At 36.6% G+C, this 25,162-nt stretch overlaps 1 protein-coding gene across 2 annotated transcripts in view; it reads left to right on the top strand.

The window, feature by feature from the left end:
• The window catches only part of DNAH14 (dynein axonemal heavy chain 14), a 497,862-nt gene that overhangs the window by 195,913 nt on the left and 276,787 nt on the right, over window positions 1-25,162 (top strand). Inside the window, exons 30-34 of one of the 2 annotated variants that reach the window (XM_077938651.1) lie at window positions 6,083-6,151; window positions 6,784-6,970; window positions 7,847-7,923; window positions 12,902-13,064; window positions 21,791-21,880. In XM_077938651.1, the coding sequence (XP_077794777.1) occupies window positions 6,083-6,151; window positions 6,784-6,970; window positions 7,847-7,923; window positions 12,902-13,064; window positions 21,791-21,880 (586 nt within the window). Of the gene's footprint in view, window positions 1-6,082; window positions 6,152-6,783; window positions 6,971-7,846; window positions 7,924-12,892; window positions 13,065-21,790; window positions 21,881-25,162 lie in introns of both variants that reach the window. The other variant, XM_077938650.1, reaches the window with a different exon arrangement.

The raw sequence follows: 25,162 nt of genomic DNA on the forward strand, positions 1-25,162 counted from the left end.
TAGGGAGTGCCGGACAATCGGTGCTGGTCAGCTGCTGCAGCCCGACCAGCGAGAGCTGAAGCAGGACGAGGCATCGCCTCACCTGGGAAGCACAAGGGGGAAGGGAATCCCTTTTCCTAGCCAGGGGAACTGAGACACACAACACCTGGAAAATCGGGTAACTCCCACCCCAATACTGCGCTTTAAGCAAACGGGCACACCAGGAGATTGTATCCCACACCTGGCCGGGAGGGTCCCATGCCCACAGAGCCTCCCTCATTGCTAGCACAGCAGTCTGAGATCTAACCGCAAGGCAGCAGCGAGGCTGGGGGAGGGGCGCCTGCCATTGCTGAGGCTTAAGTAGGTAAACAAAGCCCCTGGGAAGCTCGAACTGGGTGGAGCTCACAGCAGCTCAAGGAAACCTGCCTGTCTCTGTAGACTCCACCTCTGGGGACAGGGCACAACTAAACAACAACAAAAGCAGCAGAAACCTCTGCAGACACAAACGACTCTGACAGCTTTGAAGAATCTCCCAACACGGAGGTTGAGATCTGAGAAGGGACAGACTGCCTGCTCAAGTGGGTCCCTGACCCCTGAGTAGCCTAACTGGGAGACATCCCCCACTAGGGGCAGACCGACACCCCACACCTCACAGGGTGGAGTACACCCTGAGAGGAAGCTTCCAAAGCAAGAATCAGACAGGTACACTCGCTGCTCAGCAATATTCTATCTTCTGCAGCCCCTGCTGCTGATACCCAGGCAAACAGGGTCTGGAGTGGACCTCAAGCAATCTCCAACAGACCTACAGCTGAGGGTCCTGACTGTTAGAAGGAAAACTATCAAACAGGAAGGACACCTACACCAAAACCCCATCAGTACGTCACCATCATAAAAGACCAGAGGCAGATAAAACCACAAAGATGGGGAAAAAGCAGAGCAGAAAAGCTGGAAATTCAAAAAATAAGAGCACATCTCCCCTGGCAAAAGGGCGCAGCTCATCGCCAGTAACAGATCAAAGCTGGATGGAGAATGACTTTGACGAGATGAGAGAAGAAGGCCTCAGTCCATCAAACTTCTCAGAGCTAAAGGAGGAATTACATACCCAGCGCAAAGAAACTAAAAATCTTGAAAAAAAAGTGGAAGAATTGATGGCTAGAGTAATTAATGCAGAGAAGGTCATAAACGAAATGAAAGACATGAAAACCATGACACGAGAAATACGTGACAAATGCACAAGCTTCAGTAACCGACTCAATCAACTGGAAGAGAGAGTATCAGCGATTGAGGATCAAATGAATGAAATGAAGCAAGAAGAGAAACCAAAAGAAAAAAGAAGAAAAAGAAATGAACAAAGCCTGCAAGAAGTATGGGATTATGTAAAAAGACCAAATCTACGTCTGATTGGGGTGGCTGAAAGTGAGGGGGAAAATGGAACCAAGTTGGAAAACACTCTTCAGGATATCATCCAGGAGAACTTCCCCAACCTAGTAGGGCAGGCCAACATTCAAATCCAGGAAATACAGAGAACGCCACAAAGATACTCCTCGAGAAGAGCAACTCCAAGACGCATAATTGCCAGATTCACCAAAGTTGAAATGAAGGAAAAAGTCTTAAGGGCAGCCAGAGAGAAAGGTCGGGTTACCCACAAAGGGAAGCCCATCAGACTAACAGCAGATCTCTTGGCAGAAAGTCTACAAGCCAGAAGAGAGTGGAGGCCAATATTCAACATTCTTAAAGAAAAGAATTTTAAACCCAGAATTTCATATCCAGCCAACTAAGTTTCATAAGTGAAGGAGAAATAAAATCCTTTACAGATAAGCAAATGCTTAGAGATTTTGCCACCACTAGGCCTGCCTTACAAGAGACCCTGAAGGAAGCACTCAACATGGAAAGGAACAACCGGTACCAGCCATTGCAAAAACATGCCAAAATGTAAAGACCATCGAGGCTACGAAGAAACTGCATCAACTAACGAGCAAAATAACCAGTTAATATCATAATGGCAGGATCAAGTTCACACATAACAATATTAACCTTAAAGGTAAATGGACTAAATGCTCCAATTAAAAGACACAGACTGGCAAACTGGATCAAGAGTCAAGACCCATCAGTCTGCTGTATTCAGGAGACCCATCTCACACGCAGAGACAAACATAGGCTCAAAATAAAGGGATGGACGAAGATTTACCAAGCAAATGGAGAACAAAAAAAAGCAGGGGTTGCAATACTAGTCTCTGATAAAATAGACTTTAAACCATCAAAGATCAAAAGAGACAAAGAAGGCCATTAAATAATGGTAAAGGGATCAATTCAACAGGAAGAGCTAACTATCCTAAATATATATGCCCCCAATACAGGAGCACCCAGATTCATAAAGCAAGTCCTTAGAGACTTACAAAGAGACTTAGACTCCCATACAATAATAATGGGAGACTTCAACACTCCACTGTCAACATTAGACAGATCAACGAGACAGAAAGTTAACAAGGATATCCAGGAATTGAACTCATCTCTGCAGCAAGCAGACCTAATAGACATCTATAGAACTCTCCACCCCAAATCAACAGAATATACATTCTTCTCAGCACCACATCGCACTTATTCCAAAATTGACCACATAATTGGAAGTAAAGCACTCCTCAGCAAATATACAAGAACAGAAATTATAACAAACTGTCTCTCAGACCACAGTGCAATCAAACTAGAACTCAGGACTAAGAAACTCAATCAAAACCTCTCAACTACATGGAAACTGAACAACCTGCTCCTGAATGACTACTGGGTACATAACGAAATGAAGGCAGAAATAAAGATGTTCTTTGAAACCAATGAGAACAAAGATACAACATACCAGAATCTCTGGGACACATTTAAAGCAGTGTGCAGAGGGAAATTTATAGCACTAAATGCCCACAAGAGAAAGCAGGAAAGATCTAAAACTGACACTCTAACATCACAATTAAAAGAACTAGAGACGCAAGAGCAAACACATTCGAAAGCTAGCAGAAGGCAAGAAATAACTAAGATCAGAGGAGAACTGAAGGAGATAGAGACACAAAAAACCCTCCAAAAAATCAATGAATCCAGGAGCTGATTTTTTGAAAATATCAACAAAATTGACAGACTGCTAGCAAGACCAATATAGAAGAAAAGAGAGAAGAATCAAATAGACGCAATAAAAAATGATGAAGGGGATATCACCACCGACCCCACAGAAATACGAACTACCATCAGAGAATACTATAAACACCTCTACGCAAATAAACTAGAAAATCTAGAATAAATGGATAATTTCCTGGACACTTACACTCTTCCAAGACTAAACCAGGAAGAAGTTGAATCCCTGAATAAACCAATAGCAGGCTCTGAAATTGAGGCAATAATTAATAGCCTACCAACCAAAAAAAGTCCAGGACCAGATGGATTCACAGCTGAATTCTACCAGAGGTACAAGGAGGAGCTGGTACCATTCCTTCTGAAACTATTCCAATCAATAGAAAAAGAGGGAATCCTCCCTAACTCATTTTATGAGGCCAACATCATTCTGATACCAAAGCCTGGCAGAGACACAACAAAAAAAGAGAATTTTAGACCAATATCCCTGATGAACATCGATGCAAAAATCCTCAATAAAATACTGGCAAACCGGATTCAGCAGCACATCAAAAAGCTTATCCACCATGATCAACTGGGCTTCATCCCTGGGATGCAAGGCTGCTTCAACATACACAAATCAATAAACATAATCCAGCATATAAACAGAACCAAAGACAAGAACCACATGGTTATCTCAATAGATGCAGAAAAGGCTTTTGACAAAATTCAACAGCCCTTCATGCTAAAAACTCTCAATAAATTCGGTATTGTTGGAATGTACCTCAAAATCGTAAGAGCTATTTATGACAAACCCACAGCCAATATCATACTGAATGGGCAAAAACTGGAAAAATTCCCTTTGAAAACTGGCACAGGACTGGGATGCCCTCTCTCACCACTCCTATTCAACATAGTGTTGGAAGTTCTGGCTAGGGCCATCAGGCAAGAGAAAGAAATCAAGAGTATTCAGTTAGGAAAAGAAGAAGTCAAATTGTCCCTGTTTGCAGATGACATGATTGTATATTTAGAAAACCCCATCGTCTCAGCCCAAAATCTCCTTAAGCTGATAAGCAACTTCAGCGAAGTCTCAGGATACAAAATTAATGTGCAAAAATCACAAGCATTCGTCTACACCAATAACAGACAAACAGAGAGCCAAATCATAAATGAACTTCCATTCACAATTGCTTCAAAGAGAATAAAATACCTAGGAATCCAACTTACAGGGGATGTAAAGGACCTCTTCAAGGAGAACTATGGGACACAAACAAATGGAAGAACATACCATGCTCATGGATGGGAAGAATCAATATCGTGAAAATGGCCATACTGCCCGAGGTTATTTATAGATTCAATGCCATCCCCATCAAGCTACCAACGAGTTTCTTCACAGAATTGGAAAAAACTGCTTTAAAGTTCATATGGAACCAAAAAAGAGCCCGCATCTAAAAGACAATCCTAAGTCAAAAGAACAAAGCTGGAGGCATCACGCTACCTGACTTCAAACTATACTACAAGGCTACAGTAACCAAAACAGCATGGTACTGGTACCAAAACAGAGATATAGACCAATGGAACAGAACACAGTCCTCAGAAATAATACCACACATCTACAGCCATCTGATCTTTGACAAACCTGAGATAAACAAGAAATGGGGAAAGGATTCCCTATTTAATAAATGGTGCCGGGAAAATTGGCTAGCCATAAGTAGAAAGCTGAAACTGGATCCTTTCCTTACTCCTTATACGAAAATTAATTCAAGATGGATTAGAGACTTAAATGTTAGATCTAATACCATAAAAATCCTAGAAGAAAACCTAGGTAGTACCATTCAGGACATAGGCATGGGCAAAGACTTCATGTCTAAAACACCAAAAGCAATGGCCACAAAAGCCAAAATTGACAAATGGGATCTAATTAAACTAAAGAGCTTCTGCACAGCAAAAGAAACTACCATCAGAGTGAACAGGCAACCTACAGAATGGGAGAAAATTTTTGCAATCTACTCATCTGACAAAGGGCTAATATCCAGAACCTACAAAGAACTCAAACAAATTTACAAGAAAAAAACAAACAACCCCATCAAAAAGTGGGCAAAGGATATGAACAGACATTTCTCAAAAGAAGACATTAATACAGCCAACAGACATAAAAAAATGCTCATCATCACTGGCCATCAGGGAAATGCAAATCAAAACCACAATGAGATACCATCTCACACCAGTTAGAATGGCGATCATTAAAAAGTCAGGAAACAACAGGTGCTAAAGAGGATGTGGAGGAATAGGAACACTTTTACACTGTTGGTGGGATTGTAAACTAGGTCAACCATTATGGAAAACAGTATGGCAATTCCTCAAGGATCTAGAACTAGATGTACCATATGACCCAGCCATCCCATTACTGGGGATATACCCAAAGGATTATAAATCATGCTGCTCTAAAGACACATGCACACGTATGTTTATTGCGGCACTATTCACAATAGCAAAGACTTGGAATCAACCCAGATGTCCATCAGTGACAGACTGGATTAAGAAAATGTGGCACATATACACCATGGAATACTATGCAGCCATAAAAAAGGATGAGTTTGTGTCCTTTGTAGGGACATGGATGCAGCTGGAAACCATCATTTTTAGCAAACTATCACAAGAACAGAAAACATACACTGCATGTTCTCACTCATAGGTGGGAACTGAACAATGAGATCACTTGGACTCGAGAAGGGGAACATCACACACCGGGGCCTATCATGGGGAGGGGGAAGGCGGGAGGGATTGCATTGGGAGTTATACCTGATGTAAATGACGAGTTGATGGGTGCTGACGAGTTGATGGGTGCAGCACAGCAACATGGCACAAGTATACATATGTAACAAACCTGCACGTTATGCACATGTACCCTAGAACTTAAAGTAGAATAATAATAATAAATTAATTTTAAAAAAGCATACTTTGGACTAGAGAAAACAGTGCTAGTGATGAATACTATAATGTCTTTTAGATTTGTACTGGAAGGAAAAGAAATTCGTATCAATATGTCTTGTGCAGTATTTATCACCATGAATCCCAGGTGAGTATCATTGAATATAGTGGGAACAGACACAGACAAAAATCATTTTCTTAAATCTTATCTACAGATGGAGTTGCTTGACATTTGCATCTGTCCCTGCATCTGCCTCCATCATCCTCTGAACACTTCCATTCCCCACACCATTTATGAACAGCTGTACTCTGCACCTGTTCATATGGATAAGGATAATCTCACATTCATTAAGCTACTGATGAAGACATATTTTTACTTCATGAATACCCAGAGAGAAAGGAAAAAGGGTCAGCAGTTTTTCACAAAGAAGACACAGGCAGAAAAACTGATGAGAGTGGCAGGAGGAATAAGACAATAGTGGTTGCAGGGAGTGGAGGTTGGGCAGATTCAGTAAATATCTGATTGAATGCTGTAATAGTCCAGAGAATCAGAGGGAACTAATATGAGGTAAATTGTGGGAGGAGGAACAGGAAGAAAATATGATAAACCAAGAAGCTCTGTAAGATGAAAGGTTACAATAAAAACTATCTTATAAACTAATTTTCAGATAAAGGTCACATAGAACACCAATATGATTATTTTGGGGAAAAGTATGTGATTCCTTATTTGAAAAATTGAAAAGTGGTGTTTTTATTGTTTGTTTTTCTTTTCCTCTTCAGATACAAAGGTGGAGTAGAGCTCCCAGATAACTTAAAATCTCTGTTTCGCCCAGTGGCAATGATGGTGCCCCATTATCAAATGATTGCTGAAATAATATTGTTTTCATTTGGTTTCAAATCTGCAAAGTCACTCTCTGAAAAGTTAACTAACCTTTATGAATTAGCATGCAAACAGCTCTCACAACAGGTAAATAGCTACTTTTCTCAAAATATTTAAAGGTGATTATATAAAAATAACTTTAAGTAATACTTTTCTGGTATTGGTCCAGGGATGACCTGGGACTATACCAAAGAAGGGAGCTAGAATTCCTATCAACACATCAAAATAATGGAACTAGAATTTCCATCAACATGTAAAGTCCATGTATGAGCTTCATATAAGGCAAACTGTAAAATCATTCAAGATTCTAAGTCTTTCCTCCAAGATCCGGAAAGAGTAATTGAGCATTTGTTATTTTTAAATTACGGACTATTTTTTTCCATACAAGGAAGTTAATATCTAGAGCAATTATTCTCAAACTTTATTCTATACCAGAATCATTTGGAGGATTTGTTAAAACACAAAATGCTGGGCCTTACTCCTGAGTTTCTAATTGTGTACATCTGGTGTGGGGTTCAAGAATTTGTATTTCAGACAAGTTCTAAACTGTTACTGATGCTGCTGATCTAGGTTCTACACTTTGACAATTATTGTTCTAGCATATGCCAGAGTATTTGTTGCTAATGCAAAATGGTTTGGACAGCTAACCACATTTTCTCCAAAAGTCCTCCTCTTTTAATTTTCTTTCAATTTATCTCATTCTAGTTCAAAGAAAACTTAATTCAGATACTGATATTTCTTAACACCTTTACTATTTGTTAGTCTTTAAGAGTGAGACTTTAGGAGCATCACTCTGGGAGATAAATGAGAGCATTAGCAGTATAACCAAGGGTTTTTTGGATTCATATCACTGTTTCCCTGCATAGCATAGATTACCTGTAATTTACCTATATACTGTATGCATTTGTTTTCACATTTTTTCTTTAGAAACTTTAATAATTCAAATATTTTAATGTTTGATAGGATCATTATAATTTTGGCTTGAGATCTCTGAAGATAGTTTTAATAATGGCTGGAACGAAGAAACGGGAGTTTAAATGGTCAGTTGAATTTTGAATTGTTAGGTCAAAGGGCAGTTATATATTGCTGGGAAAATAATTTGTAGAATTACAGGTGATGATGCCAAGTTAAAACAAGGAGCCCCCTAGACTGTCATAGTAAAGTAAGGCAGAGATTATTTAAGAATATGAAGGAAGAGTAAGAAAAAATGCACAAAATCAGAGTACTTTTTCCCAATAGAGAGCCTATTCTTTAAAAAAAAAAAAAGTGTTTTACATAATAAAAGATACACTAGAACAAAAGACCTCATTTAGAAGAACAATAACTCAATGAGAAATGTAAAGCCTATATGAATATACCTATGTGACAAATGTGTAAAACCCAAATGAGGAAAACTTTAAAACAGGATTGAAAAAAATGAATATGTATTTAAATGAAATAATATACCACATTAATAAAATCATAACATCTTAAAGGAGATATCCCTTTATGTATTAAGACATATAACAAAGCTTCAATAATTAAAACACTGTGGTACTGGCTCATGAGTAGAAAAGCAAACCATTGGAACAGTATAGAAGGTCCAAAAATAGAACTATTATGCTTTGGGCATTTATTATATCATAAATCCATGGGGAAGAATAGACTTTTTAATGAATGCTTTTGGGAAAACTAAACAGCCATCAGGATAAAGATCAAGTTGGAACCATTGTCCACATCATTTACTAGGATAAACTCTAAAAGGATAAAATAATTTAAATGTAAAAAATTTAAATGTATTTGAAGAAACAAATGTCCTTTGTTCTTGGAGTATGGAAGATCTTTAAAACTAAGACTCTAAATCTAGAATCCACAACAGAAAAGATTTATAAATGGTCAAAAGTACGTTTTTTGAAGTCAAAAGACAATTGATAAACTAGTGAAAAAATTGTAACTCATATTACACATAGCTTATCCTCTTAATATATGAAGATTTTCTAAACATTTGGGGAAAAAATCAATAGGAAAATGGGCAAAGGACATCAATAGATAGTTCTTAGAAAAAGAAATATAAAAGTGTCTTAAGTATATGAAAGTACACTCAACCCCACTCATAATGAAAGAATGCAAATTAAAATGACACCGAAATTCTGTTATTCCCTTAACAGATGGGCAAAAATACAAAGTTGGGCAAAACCTTGGTGAAACTATAGGGAAGCGGACATGCTTTTTCCTTTCTGGGTAGAAAGGGACAAGATATACCTTTTCATATTGGTATGATTGGGGCTATATTCTTGTACTGCCTATTTAAAATGAAATAAAAAGATAAATATGTTGCAAAAGGATATATCAACATGTTAACTATTTCCCTTTTAAAACATAATAATATGGATTGCTTACAGATACATACACATACAATAAAAAAAAGAGAGCAAAGGATAGGGGATAAAGCTGTAATAATTTATTTCTTAAAAATAAAAGAACTGAGGCATATACTGCAAAATGGCCTGTATAATATTGATGGCATGTAAATAGGTGTCTGTTGTTAAATGTTTTATGATTTTTTAATAAAGATAAATAGCACTCATATATGAAACTCAAGTATAGCTCCCTGATGTCCTCAAGTCCTCTGGATTTTATAGTCCTATAGTCACCTAGTTCTTTACATAAGTATTCCAGTGAAAGTAGTACTGCTCTCCATTCAAAGCACTTGATTGTCTTCAAATGACAGGAAATCTAAAGTTCTCATGGGCACCCTTCAATTAGAGTTTCCATTTCCAGTATACAGGAAACTGTCTCCTGCCACTGAAAGCAGCTCCCTTCTCTCTAGTCTGTGCTGCCCTAAATGTGACAGCTCCATTTCTTTGATTCCTTTAAAGCACCACAGAAGCCATGTGATTGTATGAAGATGACTATATTTTAAGAAGGTTGATGAATTTTTTGTTATCAGAGTAAAGCACAGTGAACAACCAAAAAAATAATATTAGACAATTTTACTTTTTGAAAGTTTCTTCACCCTTCTTGACACCAAAATAATAAGTATTGTTCTTACCTGTTTCCTCTTCCCTTCCCTGTCCCTTCCTTTCCTTCTGTCCCACCCTATTCTTCCTAAGGCCTCTGACCATATTTCTTAGCCACCCAAGAATACTACAAATTTGTCTCATTTCCCTAGCATAGTAATTCATCCCTCCCTTTTATTTCTACTTTTTCTTTCTAGATCATGTTGGAAGAACTTAATGTTAATTCTCAAATATACTTTCAGGGTATTTAAATTAAAACAGAAAGCAGTGTATTAATATCCTTGGGCTGCCTTATAAAATTATGACAAAGTTGTGTCTTAAAATAACAGAAAAGTATTTCCTCACAAGACCTGCGGCCAGAAGTCTGACATCCAGGTTGTGGGTAGGGCTGCTTTCTCTCCAGAGACTCTTGGGCAGATTCCATTTCTTGCCTCTTCCAGCTTCTGGTGGTTGCCTGCATTTCCTGGCTTATGACCACAGCACTCTAATCTGTTATTGTTCCTTCAAATTACAGGAAACCTAACGTTTTAAATAGTCACTAAAGTTACATAACCTTAGCTCTAGTCAATCAGTGTATGGCAGTTACTTGGACACAGTGACTCAAAGGTAAACACATCGTCACATCACCCACTCCTCTGTGTGTCCCTGCATCTCTTTGTCTCTTGTTAGGATACGTGTGATTTTATTTACATCTGGATACTCTAGGATAAGCTCCTCTTAAAATTCTCAATCACCTCTTTTGCCATATTAAATAATATTCAGATTCTGGGGATTAAAAAGTTAATGTGCCTTTGTAGGGGGCATTTTTTTTCTTTTAAGGGAAAGAAGCAGTTTTCTCCCTCTTTCCTTTAAAATAATTTTCCAAATCTTTTTGTTTAGAAAACAAACTAATTTTACAACAGCTTAAGTCCAAGACCCTTGTGGTAGGAAAGATTTTCTTGGCAACATCTAGAGAATTAACATCTCTTCAAGTATCCACTTAAAAGATTTATGGTCCTTACCACAATGTTGGGCCACAAAGTGGGTCTCAACTAATTCCAAAAAAGTGGTATCATGAAGACAATCATAATGGGTGCAACAAAGTTACATTAGGTATCTTATTCTTAAATTTTAGTTAGATGTTGACATTAATCTAAAGCTTTCATTATTTATTCTTAAGCTATGACAGATAGACTCTTTGGTAATTTCACATGCCGTTTCCAAAATTACTCTTTTTTGTAATATTTTAATGAGGTGCTACCTTTGTCCAGTAACAGCATATTGTAACAATATTATAACATTTTATTTAAGCTATTTTCTCTCCATATGTATATTTAACACTTGCCCTACTACCAGACATATTGGTCTTCCCTGATTTTTTTCATTTTCCTTTAAGATAAAGCAAGATCTGTCTTGAAAACAAATATTAAAAGGCCACTGTCATTCCCTAGGACCCCAGCAATAAAGTCTGGAACCCTTTTCCATTCTGATGTGGCCCCCTCCCTTTGACTTCAAGTGGACTCTTGCCCTCTCTTTGCCAAAATACATTCAGAAGACTCAACAAGGTATTCTCAGGGAAATGTAAATGACTAAAGTCAATTCCAACCCAGTATAACTCTCCCATTGTAATAATGGAGTGGTTATAGGAATACAATGAGTACAAAATTACAGATAGGAGGAATGTTTTCAGTTCTATTGCAGTGTAAGGTGACTATATGTAGTTAACAGTATTATATATTTCAAAATAACCTGAAAAGAAGATTTTGAATGTTCTCACAAAGAAATGATAAACGTTTGGACACCTTTGTAGGGAACGGTTTCTATCTCTTCCTTTCTATCTCTAATATGGTATCATAGCATGTATAGTTATTTTTCTTCTGATTACATGTTTATACAATATATGCTGAAGTGTTTAGTATGTGAAATATTGTTATTATAGAGTAACATATGTAGTATAACTTAGTAAGCTTTTGTTATGATTAACAGAAAACTCAATTTGGCTTAAATAGTAGAGGGAACTGTTGTTTTTATCCAATCAGAAAATCCAGAGATGGAGCAGGGTATGATCACTTTGACTAAGGTTTCAGTTTAATTTGTCTGAGATATTCTCAGTACTGCAGTCCTCCATACACTGGCTTGCTTTCAGGCTGGCTTCGTTTTTGGTGGCATGATACCTTCTAATAATAACTGGGGCTGTCCATATTACTGAACTAAAGGCCTGAATTTTACTCTGAGTGGACTCGTCACTTGTCTACCCTTGAGTCACTGTGTCCAAGTGACTGCGATAGACTGATTGACTAGAGCTGAGGTTATGTTACTTTAGTGAATATTTGTTATGCCATCTACTTGATTTTCCAAACTCTCTTGTAACTGTGGCTTTGACATACAACCTTGGCAAGTCAGACACAGCTGCATTAGAATCTGAACCTGAAGCTAGTGAAAAAAGAAATGGATACACACAGAGACCATTCTGCTGAGGGTGACAGCAGTGGCAGTAGCTATAGCCATTTACCAGAAATAGCAGAGGCAGTGAACAGTTCTAGTGCCAGCATCAGTCATGTATTGGTATGACAGTCACTGCTATCGGGATCCATTGATGATGACAGACATGTTTTCATAAGACCAGTTCCGTAGATGATTTTGGCCATTGTTCTCAGCTGGATAGCTTGCAAGCCTAGTTCTGGCCCTCCTAGAGATTTTTAAATAAATCAGTGTATTATTTTTTTATTTTACATTAGCCTAAATTCATTTCTGTTATTTGCAACTAAAAACCCTTACTGATACAGTAACTTTCCCTGATTCGGTGTCTGGGGATTGGTGTTGCTCTTATTGTTCTAGACCAGTCAGAGCCTATTTCTGGAGCTGGGGATCTTATTAATTCCACCCAAACCATATGGCTGCTATCCAGTGAGAGAGAGGAGGGAAGGACGTTGGAATAGCCACCCCTAAAAAAGAATGTTAGTGGTCTTTAATGTCTGCAAAGCAGACTCGCTAATTTGTTCTCTATGTTTGTTTTCTTCTGCCATTAAAGTGATACCAGTGACAATCTTTCTGAAGCAGATGAAACCTTGATTGTTATCGAGGCTATAAGAGAAGCTAGTTTGCCAAAATGTCCTCCTGAAGATGTCCCACTTTTTGAAAATATTATAGGAGATATTTTTCCAGAAGTGACAGTTTTAAAAGTAAATCAACTTGCCTTGGAGGTAAAAAGACCTTTGAAAATCATCACCGCTTATTTGGATGTGGAATATCAATTACGAAACTAGATGTGGATTAAAAATATTACAGTTCTTCCTAAATTACGTATTCATGTGGTAATTGAGGGGATAAAAACACTTGGAGATATATAGTGCCCCTTGGGGAAAAAAAGAGCTTTCAGTATATTATGTCCTAATGGAAATAAGAATGAACTGTGTACCTTTAGGCAAGGATGATCATTATATATTTTGTTTCTCAATTTTTTCATCTTTTGAAATAAGGATAATAGTTTCTGTTCTTCCCACTTTGAAAGGGTGCCTAGAGAATCAAATTAGATCAGCGTTATGAAAAAACTTAAATTGTAAATATTTTGTAATTATTAAAATTACATATTATAATGATAAAGACCTTTGTTGTTTCTTTTATGTCTATAGCCTCACAGTCATTGCCTTAGTTTAGGTAAGAACTCAATGTCTCTTGTTAATATTTTTACATAGCTTCCTGCCACACCCTGCATTCCAATATTTTCCCATATGGCCACCAGAGTTGTTTTCCTAAAATATACATTTGATCACGTTAGCAAAGCAACTGTTGGATTAATGTTGCCTGCAGTACAAAATTGAAATTAAGTATTTTGGCATATAATGCCCTTCACAATCTGCTGGACCAGGTTGTCTTTTCAGTATATCCTGTTCTTCCTTCCTCCATCTCTTCCTTTCTTCCCTGTTCTTTCTACCTTGAGCTTCTGTTCTCTAACTTTTCCAGGATTTTATCAGGTCTCAGGCCATTAAACATGTTGATTCCTTTCCCTGAAACCCAACCTGTCTTCAAAAAAATATTTTTAAAATTTATTTAGAAAACAAACCACTTCATAATTATTTGTTCTTTAAATTTAACTAATAGGGCATGTACGTAACTTTATACACAACAAGCACAGAATTCATATTATTTCTGAGCACACATGAGAAACTTACACACACAGAAAGACCATTCATTAGGTGATGTAGGAAAGTTTGAAAGACTGCCTTGAAAACCATCTGGACCAGGAGTTATGAGAGGAAAGCTCTTTCATGGTTCTAATCTGTAAAATTAAATCTAAAATTTATGAATTCAAAATTTATGTCTCTTCTAGTATCAATTTTGTTAAATAAGACAGATACTCCCGTTTCATTCAAGTTTTAAAATATGAATATAGAGTTGAACAAACCACTATCTTAAGATTCTTTCAGTTTCATGTTTCTGAGATTATTTGCTCAATCATTTCTTATTTTCCTAATTTGTGTTTCCTTCCTTGATTACATCATCTAACAGTTTATCTGATATATTATTTTTTCTCAAAAAACTAGCCTTCTTTCTATTCATTTAATATATCTTTTTTCTGTTTCCAAATTCTTTGGTATCTGTGTTAAACTTTTAAAATATCCTTATTCTTCTGGGTTTTGTGTTTTTATTCTGTTTCCAGCTTTTTTAGTAAGAAGTCTAATTCATTTGTTTTCTTCTTCTTTTTACTAATATAAGCTTGTAAGATTTTCAAATTCCCTCTAAGTGCTGCTTTAGTTATATATACCATAAGTTCAGATATGTAGGAATTTCATAGTCATTTTTCATACTCATATTCATCCTGTTGTGATATCAAATACTAGGTCTTATTCATTCTATTTTTTTTTTTGTGCACATTAACCATCCCCACTTTCCTCCCACTTCCCCACTACCCTGCCCAGCCTCTGGTAACCATCCTTCTACTCTGTATCTCCATAAGTTTGTTTTTATTTTTAAGTTGCACAGGTAAGTGAGAACATGCAATGTTTGTCTTTCTGTGCCTGGCTTATTTCACTTAACATAATGACCAATTCCATCCATGTTGTTGCAAATGACAGGATCTCATTGTTTTGTGTGGGTGAATAGTGTTTTTGTGTGTAAGTACCACATTTTCTTTATCCAGTCATTTGTTGATGAACACTTAGGTTGCCCCCAAATCTTGGCTATTGTGAACAGTACTGCAAAAAACATGGAATGCAGATATGTCTTCGATATCTGATTTTCTTTCTTTGGGGTATATACCCAGCAGTGGGATTGCTGGATAATATGGTAGCCTTATTTTAAGTTTTTTTGACCAACCTCCAAACTGTTCTCCATAGTGGTTGTATTAATTTACATTTCCAACCACAATGTATGAGGGTTCCCTTTTCTCCACGTCCTCACCAGCATTTGTTATTGCCTCTCTTTTGGATATAAGCCGTCTTAACTGGGGTGAGAGGATATCTCATTGTAGTTTGATTTGTATTTCTCTGATGATCAATAATTTTGAGCATCTTTTCATTACCCATTTGCTATTTCTAAGTCTTCTGTCTTCTTTTGAGGAATGTCTATTCAAATCTTTTATCCACTTTTTATTGGATTATTAGATTTGCTCCTATAGAGTTGTTTGAGCTCCTTATATATTCTGGTTACCAATTCCATGTCAGATCGGTAGTTTGTAAATATTTTCTCCCATTCTGTGGGTTGTCTCTTCACTTTGTTGATTGCATCCTTTGCTGTGCAGAAGCTTTTTAACTTGATGTGTTTCCATTTACCCATTTTTGCTTTGGTTGCCTGTGCTTGTGGGGTATTACTCAATAAATTTTTGCCCAGACCAATGTCCTAGACATTTTCCCCAATGTTTTCTTGTTAATAGTTTCATAATTTGAGGTCTTAGATTTAAGACTTTAATCCATTTTTATTTGATTTTTATATATGACAAGGGATAGGGATCCAGTTTCATTCTTCTGCATATGGATATCCAGTTTTCCCAGCACCATTTATTGAAGTACGTTCCTGACACCTTTGTTGAAAATGAGTTCACCACAGGTGTGTGTATTTGTTCCTGGGTTTTCTGTTTTGTTCCATTGGTCTATGTGGATATTGGTCTTTGTGTCTATTTTCTGGTCTTTTCCATTGGTCTGTGTGTCTCTTTCTCTGCCAAGACCATGCTATTTGGGCTGCTATAGCTCTGAGGTATAATTTGAAGTCAGGTAATGTGATTCCTCCAGTTTGTTCTTTTTGTTCAGGATAGCTTTGGCTATTCTGGGTTGTTTGTGATTCCATGTAAATTTTAGAATTGTTTTTTCTATTTCTGTGAAGAATGTCATTGGTATTTTGATAGCACTGCATTGAATCTGTAGATTGTTTTGGGTAGTATGAACATTTTAACAATATTGATTCTTGCAATCCATGAACATGGAATATCTTTCCATTTTTTGTTGTCTTCTTCAATTTCACTGTTTTATAGTTTTCGTTATAGAGATGTTTCACTTCTTGAGTTAATTCCTAGGTATTTAATTTTATGTGTAGCTACTATAAATGGGATTACTTTTATTTCTTTTTCAGGTTATTCTCTGTTTGCATATAAAATGCTACTGATTGGCCAGGTGCAGTGGCTCATGCCTGTAATCCCAGCACTTTGGGAGGCCGAGCCTAATGGATCACTTGAGGTCAGGAGTTTGAGACAAGCCTGGTCAACATGGTGAAACCTTATCTATACTAAAAATACAAAAAATTAGTGGGGCATGGTGGCACATGCCTGTAATCCCAGCTACTGGGGAGGATGAGGCAGGAGAATCACTTGAACCCGGGGTCAGAGGTTGCAGTGAGATGAGATTGCACCACTGCACTCCAGCCTGGGAGACAGAATGAGACCCTATCTCAAAAAAAAAAAAAAGAAAAAGGAAAAGAAATGCTACTGATTTTTTATTTATTTGTGTTGCTTTTGTATCCTGCAACTTTACTGACTTTATCAGTTCCAATTGTTTTTTGGTAGAATCTTTAGGTTTTTCCAAATATAAGGTCATATCATCTGCAAACAATGATAATTTGATTTCTTCCTTTCCGGTTTGGATGCTGTTTATTTCTTTCTCTTGTCTGCTTTGCTCCAGCTAGGACTTCCAATGCTATGTTGAATAACAGTGCTGAAAATGGGCACACTTGTTGTGTGCCAGATCTCAGAGAAAAGGCTTTCTGTTTTTCCCAATTTAGTGTGATACTAGCTGTGGGTCTGTCATGTGTGGTTTTATTGTTTTGAGGTATGTTCCTTCTATACACAGTTATTTGAGAGTTTTTATCCAGAAGGATGTTGGATTTTATCAAGTGCATTTTCAGCATCGATTGAAATCATTACATGGTTTTTGTCCTTCATTCTTTTGACATGATGTATCCCATTGATTGATTTGTAATATGTTGAACCATTTTTGTATCCCTGGGATAAATCTGACTTGGTCGTAATGAATGATTTTTAAATGTGTTGTTGAATTTGGTTTGCTAGTATTTCATTGAGAATTTTCATGTCAATGCCCATCTGGGATATTGGCCTATAGTCTTCTTTTTTTGATGTGTCTTTGTCTGGTTTAGGTATCAGGGTAACACTGGCCTTGTGGAATTAGTTTGGAAGTATTACCTCCTCCTCTATATCCTGCAGTTTATATATTTAGCCTTTTGCATGTATCAGGGTTTCCTACATTATCTAATAAATGATCTTTTTTTAGTGCTTATGCTAGAAAATAATATGTTCTGTGCCTATGGGCTATAAAGTTATAAACAAGTATATATAGCCTATTAATTGTATTTTTCAGAGTTTTGATGTCTCTAATTCTTTATTTATCCATCTGTTTCTGCAGGAGGTATATTAAGATTTTAAATCACTGAGATAGCTATTTCTTTTGCACATCTGTCAATTGTTGTTGTATATACTTTAAAGTTGTAAGTTGTATATGTATTCCTATATTCTCTTTTACCAGCATCCTATATCCCTCTTTGGCCCACTGGTGATTTCTTGCTTTAATATATATTCAGTCAGATATTAAAATTTTATCCAACTTTTTGATGCAAGGTTTATCTTTAGAAGTTCTTTTTCCATCCTTTTGTTTTTCAAACTTTTTATATCTTTGTTTGAACTGTCTGTCTTATAGGATATATATTGGTGGCCTTTGTTTTCTTATAATCAAATCTGTGATTATCTGTCCTGTATTTACTGATTTTTAACTTTTTCTGTACAATATATCCTGTTGTCTTAAGATACATTACTGTTATTATTGAATTTATTTTTGCTTCAGTATTTTCTCTCTTTTCCTGCTCACTATGGGGTAGATCGAGTTTTCTTCTTTGTTTGTTATGTTTATTCTCTTTTAGCTGAAGACTGACATTCATGCCTCTTTTAGCTGATGCCTCTTTTAGCTAAAGACTGACATTCGTCATTATTTTCCCCTATGATCAAAATGTTTTCATATCTATATTTGTCCCTTTCAAGATAAGTACTTTAGTACACTCTTTGGTCTTCCCCACACTTCCACTCTCGTTATGTTAATGCTATGTAGAATTATAATTTCTGGTTGTTATAGAAATATTTTCTCTCTCTTTTTTCCTTGGACTTCTGCATACTCATGCTTGTGCTCTCTCTCTTTTAGAAAATAACAAACTAATAAGAAATTGTTTCAAACTTACTTTTTATATCTATTATAGGCTTATGTTCAATTTATTCCTCTTTTCGAGTACTTCTTCCAAGAGAGTTTTCAGAGTAGGTTTTTGTGTAGCAAACCTTCTGAGAACTTTAATATTCAAGACTGTTTTCGATATGCCCTCATATCTGAATGGCAAATTCATTATAAAAGTCTAACTTCAAAGTTATTTTCCTTTAATATATTAAAATCTCTAATTCCTTAAAAATATTATTCCATTTTCCTGTTGCTCCAGGGTCACTCTGAAGAAGGTCAATGTCACTTCAATATTTATTCTTTTATAGTGTATCTACTTTTTCTCTTCGTATGCTCTTAAAATTTTCACTTTACCTTTATGTTCATAATATCACTATAAATTCTCTAGTTGTGAGTTTTGGTACTCTTATTAGCCCTTTTAATATATACTCTTTTATTTTTAGTTCTCTAAATTAACAGGAGTCTTAAACTGTGAGATTCTTTGTTTCACGTGATTGAATGAGTTGGACTTTTCTGGTTCAAGAGTTTGCAGCATCCAAGCTCTAATAAAACTGAGCTATTTTCTTAGTACTTACATGTGTTCTGGATTTTATAGATTTCCTTTGATTTTTTTAATGTTTATTTGTTTGTTTGGTTGGTTTTTGAGACAGGGTTTCAGTCTGTCACCTAGACTTGAGTGCAGTGTCCTGATCTCAGCTCACTGCAGCCTCGACCTCTTAGGCTAAAGCAATCCTCCTGCCTCAGCCCCCCAAGTAGCTAGGACTACAGGCACCCACCACCATGCCAGCTAATTTTTTATATTTTTTGTAGAGACACGGTTTTGCCATGTTGCTCAGGCTGGTCTTGAACTCCTGGGCTCAAGCCGTCCATTTGCCTCAGCCTCCCAAAGTGCTGGGGTTACGGTAGTGAGACACTACGCATGTCCTCGTTTTTTTTTATTTTAATGAAAATGCAATTTGATATTTTTTTCCTTGTTGCTCTGTGAGATTTTCAGAAGTACAATAGATACCTGTCTTTAAACTGGTGCCAAGATTTTGAAGATTTTGATTTATATTTATATTTTGAGAATTTTCATTTGTTTTTTTTTTAAGAAAATAAAAATATCAGTTGGCAGGTTTTGCTCTCTCTCCCTTTTATAAGCATTCTTTCATCTCCCTCTAGCAGGGCCTACAAACTTTCCACTCTTCTCCAGTTATAAGTTTTGGGTGCCTCTTGTGTTAGTTTTAACATTTTTCAAGAATTTCCACATGCGGGCCGGGCGCGGTGGCTCAAGCCTGTAATCCCAGCACTTTGGGAGGCCGAGACGGGCGGATCACGAGGTCAGGAGATCAAGACCATCCTGGCTAACACGGTGAAACCCCGTCTCTACTAAAAAATACAAAAAACTAGCCGGGCGAGGTGGCGGGCGCCTGTAGTCCCAGCTACTCGGGAGGCTGAGGCAGGAGAATGGCGTGAACCCGGGAGGCGGAGCTTGCAGTGAGCCGAGATCGCGCCACTGCACTCCAGCCTGGGCGACAGAGCAAGACTCCGTCTCAAAAAAAAAAAAAAAAAAAAAAGAATTTCCACATGCACATCAATGGTTTTACTTTTGAGCCTTATTACATATTCATCTTTTCATCAGCTTTACAGGTCAGTATATGTGGCAGTCTGAGCTTATGGAAAAGTTTTCTATATAAACACATCAGTTTATTCAGCTACCCCATTTGTATTATACCCACATTTGTATAATTTTTACATTAATAACTATGCAAGCTGTCAACTGTTTAATAAATTGTTACTCACCAAATTATGTGATTCATAGAAATATAGAAATGTCACAAAGATCAAAATTTAAAATTATAATGATTTTAATATTAAATTTGGAGTAATTCAGTTTTTTATTTAATGTTGTATTTTTGATGGCTTACACAGTGACCAGCTATGTGTAACACACCCACATAGTAATATATCTTATTTAAAAATATTCTGTAGTTGTGCTCTTTATACTATTTGCTCACTTGAGGTACAAGAATCTGAATCACATTTAATAGGTAATTGTGATCTGTCTGACTTATTTACATATCTGTCTCTTACATATCCAAAGTGAGTCATTATCTCCAAGTAACTAAAAGATTCACTGAGAATTATTGAAACCGCATCATTGAATAAGAACTACATATAGTTTGCCATCCAGCTGATTCTAAGGAACATCATATATAGTCATGAATCTTTTATAGTAGGATTATGATTTTATTTCAAAACATTCCAAAGTAAGAAATTTGTGAAACTCATTAGCCAGGTGGGATAACCTATCTGAGTATCTCTTTAATTATCCCCACCCTATGATCTGTGCATACAATGCTATTCTTATTCTATACCTGTGTGACTTCTTGCTTATATTAGGTAGGTGTCTAGGCTTATGTTATTAACTGCAGAGGATTCATAAGTTCCGGCCTGAAGTGGGCAGTCTCATAAATTCCACTTAAGAGATCAATTCCATTTAATCTTTTAAAAAATTCTGCCAGCTGATTGCCTACCTGCAGTTCTTGCCATAGAAGCTGCCTTTTTCTCCATTGTACAGTCCTACTGGGTATTTCCTTCACCTGCTTTGTCTCATTGTAGGGATGCAAGGAATGAAAACTGGAATGGAAGAGATCGGTGCAAAAGAAAAGATAAATCCCACTTTTTTCTGTAGACATAGTTACCATTCTATCTACAGTGAAATAAACCCTCCTTTAGAAGGGTTTCCCTTATAATACCTTAGTTAAAATATTAAGTATCTTTCCAAGCTGCAGCTGCTCTTTGGAATATTTTAATTTATAACATCATGTCTTTAATCTTGTAAATTTTATTTACTGTCTTAAAATATTCTTAACATTGAAACACTAAAATAGTCATTACAAAATTGAAAACCTCTCTTAATAGTGATTAGAATTACAAAAAGGTCTAGAACCTTTTATGTTTTCTTTTAGTGTAGGATAATTAGTTGGTTATACACTGGTAACCTCTGGTTTTTCAATGTTAAATAATGGATTCTTAATCTGGGAGAGGATCTATGAATTTGCTATCAGGTGTCTGTGAACATAAAATTTTGTGTTCCCTGTATTTTTCTGGAGACAGTAGTAATAGTTTTCATTATTCTCAGAGACAGAGGTTGGTGAACTAAAAAATCAAGAACTACTATCTTAAAGAGCAGTAATTGGTACCTAGTTAAGAGAGATTTTGGAAGACAAAAATTTAAGGGTTCAATTTGCAATGCATTTTAAATTTATGTATTTATTTCCTTTTAGAAAGTAATATGTATTGCAACTCAGCAATTGGGTTTACAAAACTGGTCATCTCAGAAAGAGAAGATCATACAGTTTTATAATCAACTTCGGGTAAGTATAAAATGACATGTTAGCAATCTTTTGCCTGTGTTTCAATAGGAATTAACAAAATAAAGGGCAAAAATAATAATAATAAAAGAGAGATGTTACAGGTATAATATTTTTTGAATTCAGTGATTTATTAATTGTTAGTCAAGACTTTATTATTTGACTTTCACATAACTCAACAAATGGATCTTTTCACCTTCATCTCCTTAATACATATACATAAAAACTCTGCAAATGTAATGTAAAATATCCTGCATTCCATTGCTATACCTTCTTTGAATTTCCTATTTTCCATGAATGAACCATTTGGATAAACATCAGAATATGCATTTCCCTGATTGCTAGTAAGACTGTATATCCTTTTTTATACTTATTAGCCATTTGAGTTTTCTGTGAATTGCCAGATTATGTTATGTACTCATTTTTAATTGGATTGTTTGTCTTTTTCTTAGCAAACGTATAGATTTTTCATTGTGCATTTATATATCATAATTTTTCTTTTTTTTCTTCTCCTCCTCCTCCTTTCTCCTTTCTTCTTCTTCTCTTTCTCCCTCCTCCTCCTCCTCTTGTTCTTCTTCTTCTTTTTCTTCTTCTTCTTTCTTCTTTCTTTTTTCTTCTTTCTTCTTTCTTCTCCTTCAATAGCGTCTCACTCTGTCACCCAGTCTGGAGTGGAGTGATATAATCATAGCTCACTGCAGCCTCCAACTCCTGGGCTCAAGTGATCTGAATATATAGGGATGCAGGCACATGACACTATGCACGACTAATTCCTTTAGTTTTTGTAGAGGCAGGGTCTTGCTGTGTTGCCCAGGCTGGTCTCAAATTCCTGGCCTTAAGCAACCTTCCTGCCTCGACTTCTCAAAGTACTGGGATCACAGGCATGAACCACCATGTCCAGCCTATATCATAATTATTTATTGGTTACATGCATTGCAAGTAAATTCTCTGTGTCTTTGCTTTTTAGAAATGTCTATGGTGCTCAGTTTTACAGAAGACTTTTTTTTTATTATACTTTAAGTTCTAGGGTACATGTGCACAACGTGCAGGTTTGTTACATATGTATACATGTGCCATGTTGGTTTGCTGCACCCATTAACTCGTCATTTACATTAGGTATATTTCCTAATGCTATCCCTCCCCGCCCCGCACCCCACAGTAGGACCCAGTGTGTGATGTTCCCCTTCCTGTGTCCAAGTGATCTCATTGTTCAATTCCCACCTATGAGTATTATACCACATGTGGTATTTGGTTTTCTGTTCTTGCAATAGTTTGCTGAGAATGATGGTTTCCAGCTGCATCCACGTCCCTACAAAGGACACGAACTCATCCTTTGTTAAGGCTGCATAGTATTCCATTCCAGTGTATATGTGCCACATTTTCTTAATCCAGTCTGTCACTGATGGACATTTGGGTTGATTCCAAGACTTTGCTATTGTGAATAGTGCCGCAATAAACATACATGTGCATGTGTCTTTATAGCCGCATGACTTATAATCCTTTGGGTGTATACCCAGTAATGGGATGCCTGGCTCAAATGGTACTTCTAGTTGTAGAGCCTTGAGGAATCGCCACACTGTTTTCCACAATGGTTGAACTAGTTTACAGTCCAAGCAACAGTGTAAAAGTGTTCCTATTTCTCCACATCCTCTCCTGCACCTGTTGTTTCCTGATTTTTTAATGATTGCCATTCTAACTGGTGTGAGATGGTATCTCATTGTGGTTTTGATTAGCATTTCTCTGATGGCGAGTGATGATGAGCGTTTTTTCATGTGTCTGTTGGCCGTATGAATGTCTTCTTTTGAGAAGTGTCTGTTCATATCCTTTGCCCACTTTTTGATGGGGTTGTTTGTTTTTTTCTTGTAAATTTGATTGAGTCTTTTATAGGTCATGGATATTAGCCCTTTGTCAGATGAGTAGATTGCAAAAATTTTCTCCCATTCTGTAGGTTGCCTGTTCACTCTGATGGTAGTTTCTTTTGCTGTGCAGAAGCCCGTTAGTTTAATGAGATCCCATTTGTCAATTTTGGCTTCTGTTGCCGTTGCTTTTGGTGTTTTAGACGTGAAGTCCTTGCCCATGCCTATGTCCTGAATGATATTACCTAGGTTTTCTTGTAGGGATTTTATGGTTTTAGGTCTAACACTTAAGTCTCTAATCCATCTTGAATTAATTTTCGTATAAGGAATATGGAAAGGATCCAGTTTCAGCTTTCTACTTATGGCTAGCCAATTTTCCCAGCACCATTTATTAAATAGGGAATCCTTTCCCCATTTCTTGTTTTTGTCAGGTTTGTCAAAGGTCAGATGGCTGTAGATGTGTGGTATTATTTCTGAGGGCTCTGTTCTGTTCCATTGGTCTATATCTCTGTTTTGGTACCAGTACCATGCTGGTTTGGTTACTGTAGCCTTGTAGTATAGTTTGAAGTCAGATAGGATGATGCCACCAGCTTTGTTCTTTTGACTTAGGATTGTCTTGACAATGCGGGGTCTTTTTTGGTTCTGTATGAACTTTAAAGCAGTTTTTTCCAATTCTGTGAAGAAAGTCATTGGTAGCTTAATGGGGATGGCATTGAATCTATAAATTACCTTGGGCAGTGTGGCCATTTTCACAATATTGATTCGTCCTATCCATAAGCATGGAATGTTCTTCCATTTGTTTGTGTCGTCTTTTATTTCACTGAGCAGTAGTTTGTAGTTCTCCTTGAAGAAGTCCTTTACATCCCTTGTAAGTTGGATTCCTAGGTATTTTATTCTCTTTGAAGCTATTGTGAATGGAAGTTCATTCATGATTTGACTGTCTGTCTGTCTGTTACTGGTGTATAAGAATGCTTGTGATTTTTGCACATTGATTTTGTATCCTGAGACTTTGCTGAAGTTGCGTATCAGCTTAAGTAGATTTTGGGCTGAGACAATGGGGTTTTCTAAATATATAATCATGTCATCTGCAAAGAGGGACAATTTGACTTCTTCTTTTCCTAACTGAATACCCTTGATTTCTTTCTCTTGCCTGATTGCCCTAGCCAGAACTTCCAACACTATGTTGAATAGGAGTGGTGAGAATGGGCATCCCTGTCTTGTGCCAGTTTTCAAAGAGAATGCTTCCAGTTTTTGCCCATTCAGTATGATATTGGCTGTGCGTTTGTCATAAATAGCTCTTATTATTTTGAGATATGTTCCATCAATACCGAATTTATTGAGAGTTTTTAGCATGAAGGGCTGTTGAATTTTGTGAAAGGCCTTTTCTGCATCTATTGAGATAATCATGTGGTTTTTGTCTTTGGTTCTGTTT

Source organism: Macaca mulatta, chromosome 1 (assembly GCF_049350105.2).
Source record: "Macaca mulatta isolate MMU2019108-1 chromosome 1, T2T-MMU8v2.0, whole genome shotgun sequence".
Taxonomy (NCBI): domain Eukaryota; kingdom Metazoa; phylum Chordata; class Mammalia; order Primates; family Cercopithecidae; genus Macaca; species Macaca mulatta.